The sequence below is a fragment of the Drosophila montana genome, unplaced genomic scaffold (assembly GCF_035044405.1).
Source record: "Drosophila montana isolate Dmon_TW-CO22-7 unplaced genomic scaffold, ASM3504440v1 contig_3266_1, whole genome shotgun sequence".
NCBI lineage: Eukaryota > Metazoa > Arthropoda > Insecta > Diptera > Drosophilidae > Drosophila > Drosophila montana.
In genome coordinates this window covers 310,494-323,876 of record NW_026998148.1, presented here as the reverse complement: position 1 = coordinate 323,876, position 13,383 = coordinate 310,494, and the positions used below count along the sequence as shown (strand labels likewise).

The following is a 13,383-nucleotide window of genomic DNA, read 5'->3' as shown; positions in this document are numbered from 1 at the left end:
CCAGAAATAAAAAAAAAAATTTCAATAAGTTTTGATTTTCGAATCGACCCCTTTTTTAAAAAAAAAAGTGACCCTCAAATATCCCATCCTCATAACTCTGTCAAATCTCTTTGTTTATGGTTGGACCTCTTGATCAATTTGGCATCGAAATCTGGCAACATTATTCTAGGTCAAAATTCATGGGAAAATGGTACGTTAAAATTATTTTGTGTACTCACCTTTATCATGCCTATAAAACTACTTGTTGTGTGCGATGTGATCAATTTGCAATTTTACATAACAAATATACTTTTTGGACCAGCGGATGTGATTAATCTTTACTCTCCGTATTATTATTGTTCCTGCACTGCCATCTCGCTTCATCTCACATGTGGTATGCTAACATTCTTTTCAAAACGTAAATGCATATTAATACGCAGCTCCTTGCCGGGCCACCTTGCAGCTTCAACTGAAGCCCAACTGCAAAGCGCTGCTCTATTTATACTGTTGACTCTTCTTCTTTCAATCGTAGCTGTTGGTCCAGCAGTTGTCATTACTCTTTACTCTCCTTATTATTATTGTTCCTGCACTGCCATCTCGCTTCCTCTCACATGTGGTATGCTTACATTATTTTCAACACGTAAATGCATATTAATACGCAGTTCCTTGTTGGACCAGCTTGCATTTTCAACAGAAGCCCAACTGCAAAGCGCTGCTCTATTTATACTGTTGACTCTTCTTCTTTCAATCGTAGCTGTTGGTCCAGCAGTTTTCATTACTTTTTAATTTCCTTAATATTATAGTTTCTACAATGCCATCTCGCTTCCTCTCACATGTGGTATCCTTACATTATTTTCAACACGTAAATGCATATTAATACGCAGCTCCTTGCCGGGCCACCTTGCAGCTTCAACTGAAGCCCAACTGCAAAGCGCTGCTCTATTTATACTGTTGACTCTTCTTCTTTCAATCGTAGCTGTTGGTCCAGCAGTTGTCATTACTCTTTACTCTCCTTATTATTATTGTTCCTGCACTGCCATCTCGCTTCCTCTCACATGTGGTATGCTTACATTATTTTCAACACGTAAATGCATATTAATACGCAGTTCCTTGTTGGACCAGCTTGCATTTTCAACAGAAGCCCAACTGCAAAGCGCTGCTCTATTTATACTGTTGACTCTTCTTCTTTCAATCGTAGCTGTTGGTCCAGCAGTTTTCATTACTTTTTAATTTCCTTAATATTATAGTTTCTACAATGCCATCTCGCTTCCTCTCACATGTGGTATGCTTACATTATTTTCAACACGTAAATGCATATTAATACGCAGCTCCTTGCCGGGCCACCTTGCAGCTTCAACTGAAGCCCAACTGCAAAGCGCTGCTCTATTTATACTGTTGACTCTTCTTCTTTCAATCGTAGCTGTTGGTCCAGCAGTTGTCATTACTCTTTACTCTCCTAATTATTATTGTTCCTGCAATGCCATCTCGCTCTCGCTCACTTGTGAACCGCTTACATTATTTTCAACACGTAAATGCATATTAATACGCAGCTTCTTGCCGGGCCACCTTGCAGCTTCAACTGAAGCCCAACTGCAAAGCGCTGCTCTATTTATACTGTTGACTCTTCTTCTTTCAATCGTGAGCCTTAATGCACTGCGCTCTCGCTACAACATTTTTGTCTGCTGTTCTCTTCAGAATCTTGACTTACTTTTACTACTACTCTCTCTCTCCTTCTTAACAGCAACTCTCATCTTGTTGATCATCATCATCATCAGTCAGGACAAACAGTTGTTTATATAGAGATAATATTTAGCTTTCAATGCGATTGGACCAAATACCGCACCAGATCATCGTAACTCTCTTAAAAATGCTCAATTATATTGTCCTTTAAAATACATAAATAATTGTTCCAAGCTTTAATTATGTAAATATATATAGTTTTTTCTCTTAAGCTTAACCACGAGGTGTGCAAAGCAATAAAAAATATAATATTTACTGAGCTCACCTATGTAGTCAAGTGAGACTGTAAATTATAGAGTACCAAGAAGCTCATTAATGAAAGCATGTGAACTTCATTACGTACTTTAAATCTACAACCACATGATTAACTAATAGAGGGTCATTGATTGTGCCTGAGTATTACTTATAACCAAAAGCATACGGCAAAGGTATTTCATGGAAATTTTCTTAATAGCGTAGCGCTCTTAAGAACCTGATAACTAAGTGGACAATTAAAAGGCATTTAAATTAACGTTGTTTTATTTGCTTATTGTAGTTTACCTGCCAAGCGACAACATGGTTATATGTATTTGGGTTCCAAATAACCCAACTCTTTTGATTCAGCCAGTAGGGCAATTATACCAATCAATGCCTCTTCGGCATTGGGTATTATGAACGCAGATGGCAGTACAAACCCGAAATTCCCGGTGTCACGAAACTCAATGGTGTAGGATATTTTGATATCCTGTTCGTTGTATGCCCAATCGATAGTGGTGCCTGAGGCGGGATCTAAAATTGATTCATATTATTATATGCCGAATATGTATGTAATTTTGTATAGCTCACAGAGAATGCCAGCTGACGAGCCGTATCTGTACACTGTGCCATAGGGCAGATCCTTAACCGTATCGCTATAGGCCTTGGCAACTTGCATTAGGTCATCGTAGTTCTCCGGGACCTCGTCTTTGGTATGCCCATAAGGTGATAACAAGAGTTGACTATAGGAGTGGAAGGCTATCATAATATTCAGTTTATCCTTGATGCTGGCCACAAAATCCGACAAGGCCTTCGTCTCCGGCTCCGAGAATGCATGCGGCCCAGCGTAGGCCTCATTGCAGGGATCCGAGGAAGCGCCGCCATTCTCCATCCAATGCGAGTCGTAGTTTCGATTCGGATCAACGCCAATGCACTGGGAAATGTTCGAAGGTTGACGTGTCTTACGCCACAAACGATCCTGTGTACAAATAGGCGGTAAGATAAATATCCTTACTTAGGATTCAATTGGACTAACTTTTTCGTGGGTGTAGACAAATCCATCTACATTTAGCACCGGCACAATATACCAGTCATGGCTTTCGGCCAAATCCCGCACCAGATCATCGCTAGAGCTGAGTAGCTCATTGATCAACCACGTGGCCGTGGCTGAGGTTATCCATTCGCGCGCATGTATATTGGATTCTATGAAGACGCCCGGGTTTCCTGATCTATATGAGATCTTTATGCCGCGTATGTCACGACCCTCATATGATTTACCGACGACAAACCCATCAGTAACATCCGGATAGCCAGCGAGTATTTCATCCAGCCAAGCATCAATTTCAGCCAAGCTATTATAGCGTGTCCAACCGAACTTATCAGAAGCCCTTGCATCCGCCTCATTCTCTTTATCGATCAAACTTGAAAAGTAATATTAAAAAGTTCACAAAATAATCCCATTTAGATCCCAAGTTCTCTTCTACTTACTCCTGTACATTTGCAATAAGGATCTCAGCACTAGCATTATTTCTTTTCAATGTTTCCTCGAAAAATGGCAATGCATTTGGCGCGACCATCAAATAACACTCAGAACTATCCTCGTGCCACAATCGGAACTGCAAAAACGTTGCGAGTGATCGGAATATCCGGCGCATTTTAATTTATATCCCACTTACACTCTGATATATTTTGGTCAAATCGAGCAGCTTTTGTCGCTGCATTTCGGTTTCGTACTTGATTTTAAAAACCTTGTAGTTATCATAGCGCACTTTTTGCTGAATTTCTGTTTTTTGAAAAATACTAGCCGCGTTAATTGTGGCAACAAAAAAGATTACAGTAAATAACGCGTATAGCCTCATGTTTGCCGCTTGGTGTTTGTTGGACAACTGATATATTTCTGGTAGTTCGGCTAGCAGTTGGGTAAAAATGTCAAGCCATAAAGATTATGATTAAAGAATTTACTAGTCGGTAGTACTTATTGCAATGATAACAACTTTTCAACTATTCTCAATTATTTTACCTATTAAGAATACCCTGTAAATTGTTGAAATTTCAATAAGGACTCTTTCATTGAGGACTCTTAAAAGAAACTTACCCGAAAATAAATGTTCCCAATTTATTTAGTTCAGAATCGATAGAATCTTGGAAAAAATTGACGATATGACAACTCTTGCCATACTTTATACATTTGTTGAAAATGTTGAATTTTTGAATAGTCGTTATCCGAAAATTGTACGTTGTTTCTGCGATATATATTCAGTACTTTAGGAAATAAATGAATGCTAAATAAGCAATTAATAATGCACATTAATTTTATTGAAACTTTATTGAGCTGCAGTTATATGGTGGATTATTCATGTCTTTGCTTTGTCTTTGAGCAAGTTGGAGGATCAACAACTGTAGTTTACTTGTCCTTTTTGCATCCTTCACCACAATCGGTGCCTTCGCAAATGTCACACAGCGAGGACTTCACCTGATAGTACTCGGTGGCACGGCGATCCGTCTCGTAGTAGTCGTACAGGGACACAGCGGCGGGTTTTTGTTTGGCCACCGAATGCGCCCGGACGCCTTCCACAGGTAAACACTTCACATCCCCCGGTGTCAAGCTGTCGAAGTAGACAATCACCATGGAGTTCGCGTTCTTGGTTTCGATGCGCTTCACTCTATCGACCGCTTGAATTTTGTCAAAGCTATCCGTGTCGCCAACATAGCCGGAAGGCAAAGTTATTTCCATAACGGCCATGTTAGAGTCCTTCTGCTGGTCGCTCATCTCAAGGGGCACGTACTCGGCGCACACCTCCAGAGTCAGTTGCTGCAGGGGCGTGTCCTTCACAGTAGGCGTCACCTTAAAGCTGGGCTTCTTATCCTTCTCAGCTAGGTTATATCTGTAGGACAATTGAACCATTGCCGACCCCTGGCCCTTGGCGGTGAAGTTAACATTACGTGTGCTCTTGGGCAGAACATGACTTTGGAGTACCAGTGAATTTTCCGGATTCACTTTAATACTACCCTTGTTGTCACTATCCGAAACGAAGTCAATGTCAACATTGCCAGTGCCAGATCCGGTCTTGGAGGCAAAGTTTGTCAGGGCTTGCAGTCCGATGACCGTGTCCTGCGTGGAGGTGAAGCCGCCATTGCTGTTTCGCTGGGCGATCAGCCACTTGATTATTGGCAGCGAAGCATCTGCCGGCTCTTCCTCCAACAGAGCCAACAACACATAGGAAGTTATTTCGACATCATTGCTGCTAGGACGCCAATAGGTTAAGCGCTCAGCTGAAGTGAAGGACTTTTCGGGAGCCTTGGTCCACCACTTGCGACCATCCTCCTGTTTAGCGACGCTCTGAAGCTTAGCTAGAACTTTCTTTGCCTGCGGATGCTTGGCTAATTGCAGAGCAACAGCCGAGATCGATAGGGAATATTGATCATCTGTCTTGTCGACCTCTTGAGCGACGTACTGCAGAGCCTTGTCAATGGTCTCTTGATACTTTGATATGACCTCCTGCAAATCGTGGAGTTAACTAAGGTTAAGACCTTGGAACAAGCAGGAGTTTACTTACTTCGTTTTCGAAGAACGCGATCAGCACGAAGGAGGTGAGTCCTAAGGCATTCTGATTGGCATTGTCAAACAGCTTGCCCACCTCGGGGAACTCGCCGTTATCCTTCTGCTTGGATGCAAGGAAATCCAGGCCCTGCACTATAACCTTGGGATCGACATCCGTGTATCTAGCGGCCTGGTGGAAGGAGCGCACAACATAGGCCGTTAACCAGGTGCTACCCGAAGGATCCGATTTGCCAAAAGCGCTGTAGGAGCCATCATCGTGCTTGTAGGTGAGTTCACGCTGGTAACCGATTTCGAGAAACTTCTTCGCCTTGGCCACAACGCTGGGCATTTTTCGACCAGTCACCTCCAGATATTTGACTACCAAAATATTTGGAACAAAGTTGACCATGTTCTGCTCACCACAGCCATAGGGCATTCGCACCAAGTTATCCAAGTTCTTAATGGTGGGGCCCAGAAGATCACCAACCACAGAGAACTCTATAAATTCCGAATCTTCAACGGCTTCGTTGGGTATAGTGGCCTTCAGCTCTTGACTCATTTCGGATTGGTTCTTCAGATTAACGAAAAGAGCCTTATTCTCGAACTGTGTGACGCCCTCCGGATCGACCTTCAATTTCTGATGAATCGCATCGCCCGCTAGTGGAGTTGTCGCTGTGATTTTCAAGGTGATCGATCCCACTTTCTTGGGGCGTATCATAAAGGAGACGCTCTGGCCGTTGTTCGAGGGTATGGTAATGCGCTTCACGCGTTTTATTTCATCTATTGACTTCTCCTCGACCTCGTTGGTAGCCTCTGTGAACTCGTACTCCTTGTCTGAATTGTCCATTGTGACCTCAGCGTCGAGCACTTTATCCATGTAGTTGAAAACAATTACGGGTACGGCAATGACCTCACCTGTAAAAATGATGACAGTATTATATATCATATTGGCGACTATCTCTGTTTGGTACTTACCGCGCTTTACCGAATAGGGTAGATTCGTGGAGACGAAGAAAGGCTGGAACACTCGAATCTTGCTGGGATTCTGGGTTAGAGCAAATCCGGTAATCGGATTCAACGAGAAACCGGTAACAACCCACGAAGTGATCGTATCTGGGATCTTTTTGGTCAAACTAAAGCCCTCTGCATCCGTGCTGTTTCAAGGAAATTAAATAACACACAAAATATTCCATTCAGATATCGACATTCGCATTTAAAGGGTTAAGCACATAAAGGGTTAAGTATTTGTATTTCCTCTGTTAGCAATGAATGTTACAAATGATAAAACGAATAAACCAAACACATATGATCCAAATGTAAGTTAATGTGATGAATGTTATTTTTTTTTTACTGTTCTTGATGCGAAATATTTGTGTACGTTTTTGTGAAATTTCCTTGAAATATCCAAGTTTCCATAAATATTTCGCGTATGGCAGACAATTTTGGGTTCGTCCGATCTTTGGAAATGTTTTCAGTATCAATTGGCTTTTGTGTGGTCTTTCGTATTTTGCTGGCACTCTGCCTTTCCCCACTGACTTTCATTATTGGTATGAAACCCGAGTCCAGTCTCTTAATATTGTTTACTTTAAATGCAGATAAAATGTTTAATTAGTTCGTTAGTAATTAATTACGGTTCTGTGTCAAATAATGTACATTCTGTGTGTGTTATTTATTTGATAATACTGAAAGCGCAGCCCTTTATACCTTTGGCACATTTATTTCTAATCAGTTTAAATGCAAAAGTTACGTTATGTTGTTTAGAAAAATCCAAGTTTCGGGAAATTCTTTGCGAATTTGAGGGGCGGCTGCGGGACCTGGTGCTGGCCGCGGCGGAGGTCCTGGACGACCTGGAGCTCCCGGAGGTACAATCGAAGATGACCCCGCGAGGGGAATGGGAATAGGTCGCAGGTAATATACAATAATTTCTAGGTACAAATTTGGTTTTTTAAATCAGCTATAATAACATTCAAATCAAAAAAAACAAGAGGACTTTCCTATTATTATAATGTAAGATATTAAGCGCGAGTTTTGGCGACCTTTCCATATTTTAAATATAAGATATACATTTATTTTTGTTATTCCGAAAATTTCCCATTTTAATTTTACTATAAACGTTATTATTGTGCACTTATTAGGTGAAGTGTTCGGTGCGATTTTACGATATCAATCATTCATAATATAAAAATGTGTCACAATTACGTTATGTTTACGGCAAATATCCAAGTTTCAGGAAATTCTTTTCGAATTTGAGCTGCGGCAGAAGAGGCGCCTAATCCGGTAATTCCTATAAATTCTGTAGGCTCTACAGTGTTGCTAATAAGACTTGGAGGAAGCGGAACCCCTTTCAAAGCGAAAACCCGATGCACTGGATGTCGCAACATTCGCAAACCTAAGCGCAAATAGCTCATTTTAAAAATGTGCCTAAATATCTAACAAATACGTAGTACTTAATCATAAGAGGGTTTTAAATGTAGAACTAATTTCTTAACCGACTACCAACACATCAGTTTAAAGAAAGATTCAGTTTCAACATTTTTTAGAGGAACACAAAACTAATAATTACCCGTAAACCTGAAGACGAGTGTTTGATTTAACTGTTTATGAAAATAAAGGTGATTTTAAAGGTGAGGACTAGAAGTCCGAAAAATTGATAAACGTAAGTTTCCCAAAATATTAACTGTACAACTTTCATACTTCTCGCTGTGTTCAAAAATCCAGCTTTCGGAAAACTCTTTACGTATTTCTGGTATATTCTGGTCGGAAACGATATCAATGGAAACTGCCACGCTATCTAGTTCAAGTGCCACATGGAATACATCTGCCAGAAAAAATAAAATGATTAATGTTGCCTGAAAAAAAGGCTACTCCATCAAATTGGTTAGCTGCAAGCGCCTTGGTAAAATGTGATCAATGTTAGTTTTAACGCTTATTCCATACAGATTTTTAGACTAGATATAACAGTTAGTTGTTTGCCCAAAAAAACACAGTACTATGTAAGATTTTTACAATTACGTCAGATTGTTAACAAATATCCAGGTTTCAGGAAATTCTTTCCGAATTTCGGGGACCACAGTAGGAGCAGAAACTGCTCCTGGAAATCCTGCCCCAGAAAGTCTGTCAGCTGCCATCGAGTACAGCACAATCCCGGGACTAAACAAAGGTAGGGCTTCGGCATAGTATATGTGACCTACGTACAATTGGTTGGTTTTTAGTAAGACTTAAAATAAAGATGATTTAAGCGGGCCGAGACATTGAGACAAAAGTGAAAGAGAATCCAGACTGAAGACAATCACATTTCAAATCAAATCAAAATCGTACTTTTTCACATTATCAAATATCCAGCTTTCCGGAAACTCTGCACGAACTTGTATCTTCTCCTCAAAGGCAATTGTGTCTGCATGATACACGTTGTCACTTAATAAATATGCCACGTAGGGGTAACTATCTGATAAAAAATATATATAACCATATATAAGCGAAAAGATCTACATGCAATAGGTTGGGTTAAGTAAGCCTTAAAATAAAGTTGATTTCAACGTGCCGAGACATTGACAAAAGCGAAAAATCTGAATCAGAACTGAAGACAATTACAATTTTAAGAAATAATCAAAATCGTACTTTTCAACATTCTCAAATATCCAGCTATCCGGAAAGTCTGCACGTACTTGTATCGCCATTTCAACGGGACGATTCACGTGGGCACTTAATAAATATGCCTTGTCGAAGTAATTCTCTGCTTAAAACATATAATCATATATCACTTAGTATATATACATACTAGGAAGAAAGACCTCAACCTTAGCTAGCTAGGTGAAGTCTCCAACTAATTGTTACTTTGTTTAATACTTCTAATTAATACGTGCGCTTCATGCTTTAGGACTTTAGGCATCAAAAACCCACCTCAAATTGGCTGAATGCCAAATCCAAAGCTCTGCGAAATTATCGCGTACCAATTCAATTTGATGCGCTTGCGGCGAATCTATTTCATCTCTGGCAACAAAATCATCTAATGCTTCATCTTCTTCTAGGTATATTGGATAAGTATCAAACATGCCGTCAACCGCATCGTATGAACGTGTCGCTAAAATTCGTACACCAAGAAATAAGTTCTAGCCCTAACAGAATATCTCCTCCTCTTAATAATTGAGCTATATTTGCTTGTTCCGGTTTTATGCCCCCCTTGAACTTACCGAAATTATAGGGATAATTGGCATTTGTTAGGGTTACCAAACCGGAAGACTGCCCCGGATACCGACCATAGCCCTGTTGCCAGGGCGTAGATGTTTTGTACTTGTTGAGGCTATTAAAGACATCATCCCGAGCCAAATCATTGCCCGACTTAAGCAAGAGAACACTCTGATCCACGCCAAGTAGCCCAACATACGAGTCGGCATCAGTTTTGATTTGCAGTTTGACCTCCTCGCTGGGCTTGGCTTCCAGAGGAGCAGAAATCTCGATCTGTGTTTGGTAATCTTTATTTTCGAGCTGGAAGATTGCGGTTCTGTCTACATACCGAGTTCTCGAAATCCTTATCGAAATCAATGGATCGCTCTTCGAAGCGCAGCTCGTTGTTAAAGACGTAATACACATAAATCGAGGACTGCGGCACCATGGCAAAGCTGGGCGTAAACTTCACGGTGTGGCTCTTGCGACCTTCTGGTACCTCGACATGTTCGGCCTTCACAATATTTCCCCGGGCGACAATTGCGTAGACGAAGTACGGTATATGCTCGTCCGACTTAACATCGAAGGAAACGTCGTTGCCGAGCTTAAGACTAATTGTGAAATTATATTAAAGAAAGGGAAATGGATGTCTTTTTTGGAACTTACGATTTTGAGTTAACTTGAATCTTAAGCGGTTCGGATGATTCGACAGTCGGCTCAAATTCGCGTATGGAGCCCAGGTAGGAGCTGGAGTCCGCGTAGGATCCTCTGATACTTAAATGGCTATTCTCTTTTTTGGGCAGGACAACGTTAAATGTGGCAATACCGTGCTCGTTGACAGGAGCTTCGAACTCAATGGTCTCGTTTGAAGCTGTGGGCGTCGGTTGTAAATCGAAATTGAAATATCTGTACGACGGATCGAATGCCAGTTTTGCCTTCTTCGTGGCATCTCGTACAGGTGAACCGTCCAGATTTTTGACTACAAACTGATAGACAAACGCCTTGCCCGGATGATATTGGGTCACTGGATCGACGGACTCAAGTTTGTGGCGCTGCGAGTGCAGGGTGACAACAGTCGATGCGTTTTGTTTGTTGCCCGTAAGATCCTCGGTTACCTCGGCAAAAATCTTCAAGGGCGGCGTATAACGTGAGTTATATTGCGAGCCTTGGATTGGGAATTCGACATGACCCTTGCCATCGACGTCGATTGTTTTCATCTGATGCACGTTGCTGTCACCGGGGCTAAAGTAGCTATAGTTCGGCTCAATGGAGACGGTCGCCTTGCCCTTCACCGGCTTGCCGTATGTGTATTTGGCCCGAATTGTGGCCTTGATGACACCATCTTGTACGGCCACATCCTTGGCTGATTCCACAATTACCTCGAATTTCGGCAGCACATATTTGGCCACCTCAAAGGACTTTGATTCCGCCTGCTCATCCGCCACATTGACTGCGATATTCCACATGCCCAGCACCGGCTGCTCCGACAGCTGCAGCTCTCCTACAAACACGCCCTTGGTCAACTGAACGTCCGTCAATTGCTTGATGCGATTCTGGGCTCCGTCCGTGATTGCAATCGTAATCGGCTTGTCGATGCCCGCAGGTCGTGTGTTCTCGTCCAGAAATAGAACTCGGAACTGGACTAGATCTGATGGCTTGTAGGTTGCCTTATCGGATTGTATAAATATTGATGGCTTGTTATCGGCATAGTTCAGCTTGGTGGAATTTTCAAAGATAACGCCCTCAATTCCGGCTGCTGTCAAATTGTAATCTCCATTCACCAACTTTGGCACATCGAACTCCACGTTCGCCGTCGACATGGGCTGCAGCTCCACCTGCTTTGTCTCATTATACGATGGTCCAGTTATGCCCACCTTTATGATGCTTTTCCCCTCAGCCTTGTGCACGGAAACGGCCACATTATATTTGAAATTTGAGCGTATGGTGCCAGGTCCGATTACCGTGTACAGACTGAAAAATTCAAATTAATTCATTAGTACTATTATTCTAAGATAATTTTATTAGCTAAACTTAATTTTTTTTTTTATTTTATACTTTACAAATATGCAAAGTAATTCTATTTACATTAATCTGAAATTCTAAGCGCTATGAATAAGTAATGGTTTTTTTTTTTATCATTATCTCTCACTCTATGCCAATCAGAAACGAGAAAGAAGTTCTATCTTCGGCACGCCGAATATTTAATACCCTTGCAGACCCGAGTATGGTCAAGATATCTTGAAAAACAAAAAAGTTTTCCATTCAACAACTTACTCTTCGACCGATCGTTCCTATGGCAGCTATATGATATAGTGGTCCGATCCAGCTGGTTCCGATATATCGACTCGACTGATGATACTTATCAAGAATATATGTACATATATAGTTTATGGGGTCGGAGATGTCTCCTTCTATGCGCCACACATCTCACGACAAAATTATAATACCCTCTGCAAGGGTATAAAAATGCAAAGAATCTAAACGTCGCTCGCTTTCAATCAAGCATATCGAAGACATTTTTTTTCGGTGTTGCTTCATTTTTTTGTTCTTCTTAAACATGTCAAGAGATAACGTAATGAGAAAGGTATCGCTATGGAAAGTATGCACACGCTTTACCTTTACCTTTGCGCCTATCCAACCGGTTTTAAATATACAATCATTATCGTAGATAATCTTTCAGTTATATTTTCATTGAATCACTTTGCAGTGTATAAGCATATAAATAGATAAAAGTTGAGCACCTCTTAAATAAGCAATTATATAAATAACTCAAGGCCTAATTTTGGCTTAACTTAGGTTTTGTACATATTACTTACCCAGTGGCATTTACGAGTAGTCCCAATTGAAATACACAAAAATAAAAAACCAAAATCCGCGACATAATCGCGTATTTTGTTATTTTTTTTTTAGTTTTCGGCGAATTCAATAGAAATGGGGTTCCGCGAAACTATAGTCAGGGTATCACTGATTGTGCTTAAACAATTATAATTTAATGATGTACTATATATTCTTTATAGAATAGTGCTGTTGCACATGATTCACAGTAAGTATTGTTTTTATTTTTTTTGTTCTCTATCAGTACACAATACACAAAAAAAGAAACACAGCAAAACAAAGCTCAGCTTCAATTCGTTTGAGCGATCGCAACAGACGTTTCGAAGTGAATCGGATGCCGCTCGGATCCACAATGAGCTCGCTCTGATGCGCAGCGGGCATTAAGTATGATTTTGAGTGTGACACGAACACGGGCTACTATTGTCTATGTATATGTATGTATATATATGTATACGTACCAAGTGTCACAGTGTGTGCTGAGAAATTCCCCGCTGTTTGGGACATATCTGTGAAGTATCGGCATTTCTTTTACCAACGTCACAGCTGAGACTCTTTTCTGTGTGCTTGTTTGTTTGTTTTCGTCGGACTCAAATGAAGCGGACAACTTTGCGAATCAAAAATCTACAAAATCTGTGTTTGACGCAAATAAAAAGATTAGTACATACAAAAAAAAAAACTATCTAATTAATCACATTATTAACTGGTTTACCCCAAAACAATTTTTCGTGTGAATTATAGCAACTAACTTCGAATTAAATCAGAAGTAATAATAATAAATATGATAATAATAATAATAGTGAATAGATTAAAGAGAAACATTTATCAAAATATAAAAAGGTTTTAAAGTCAACGCCCACTTTATACCGCTTAGCGGAGACAACAACCATGCA

The 13,383-nt window shown here is 40.6% G+C and overlaps 2 protein-coding genes across 6 annotated transcripts; both read right to left on the bottom strand.

The window, feature by feature from the left end:
- Positions 1-2,220: 2,220 nt before the first annotated feature.
- LOC135434082 (zinc carboxypeptidase) lies at positions 2,221-3,819 on the bottom strand. The gene is made up of 5 exons (XM_064690460.1): positions 3,630-3,819; positions 3,442-3,569; positions 2,990-3,374; positions 2,545-2,932; positions 2,221-2,487 (listed from the first exon to the last, which is right to left on the bottom strand). Exons 1-5 carry the CDS (start codon positions 3,810-3,812, stop codon positions 2,279-2,281), a joined length of 1,293 nt encoding a protein of 430 aa, XP_064546530.1. The 5' UTR covers positions 3,813-3,819; the 3' UTR covers positions 2,221-2,278.
- A 506-nt stretch (positions 3,820-4,325) lies between these two features.
- Tep2 (Thioester-containing protein 2) lies at positions 4,326-12,826 on the bottom strand. 5 transcript variants are annotated; one of them, XM_064690459.1, is made up of 8 exons: positions 12,475-12,826; positions 10,325-11,629; positions 10,008-10,269; positions 9,670-9,952; positions 9,395-9,518; positions 6,470-6,648; positions 5,511-6,409; positions 4,326-5,452 (listed from the first exon to the last, which is right to left on the bottom strand). In XM_064690459.1, exons 1-8 carry the CDS (start codon positions 12,537-12,539, stop codon positions 4,358-4,360), a joined length of 4,212 nt encoding a protein of 1,403 aa, XP_064546529.1. In that variant the 5' UTR covers positions 12,540-12,826; the 3' UTR covers positions 4,326-4,357. The 5 variants fall into 5 exon arrangements, with proteins under 5 accessions (XP_064546529.1, XP_064546525.1, XP_064546526.1 ...); XM_064690455.1 differs by lacking the exons at positions 9,395-9,518; positions 10,325-11,629; positions 12,475-12,826 and adding an exon at positions 8,507-8,681 and having other exon boundaries at positions 9,685-9,952; positions 10,008-10,242; XM_064690456.1 differs by lacking the exons at positions 9,395-9,518; positions 10,325-11,629; positions 12,475-12,826 and adding an exon at positions 8,189-8,312 and having other exon boundaries at positions 9,685-9,952; positions 10,008-10,242.
- Between the last annotated feature and the right edge of the window lie 557 nt (positions 12,827-13,383).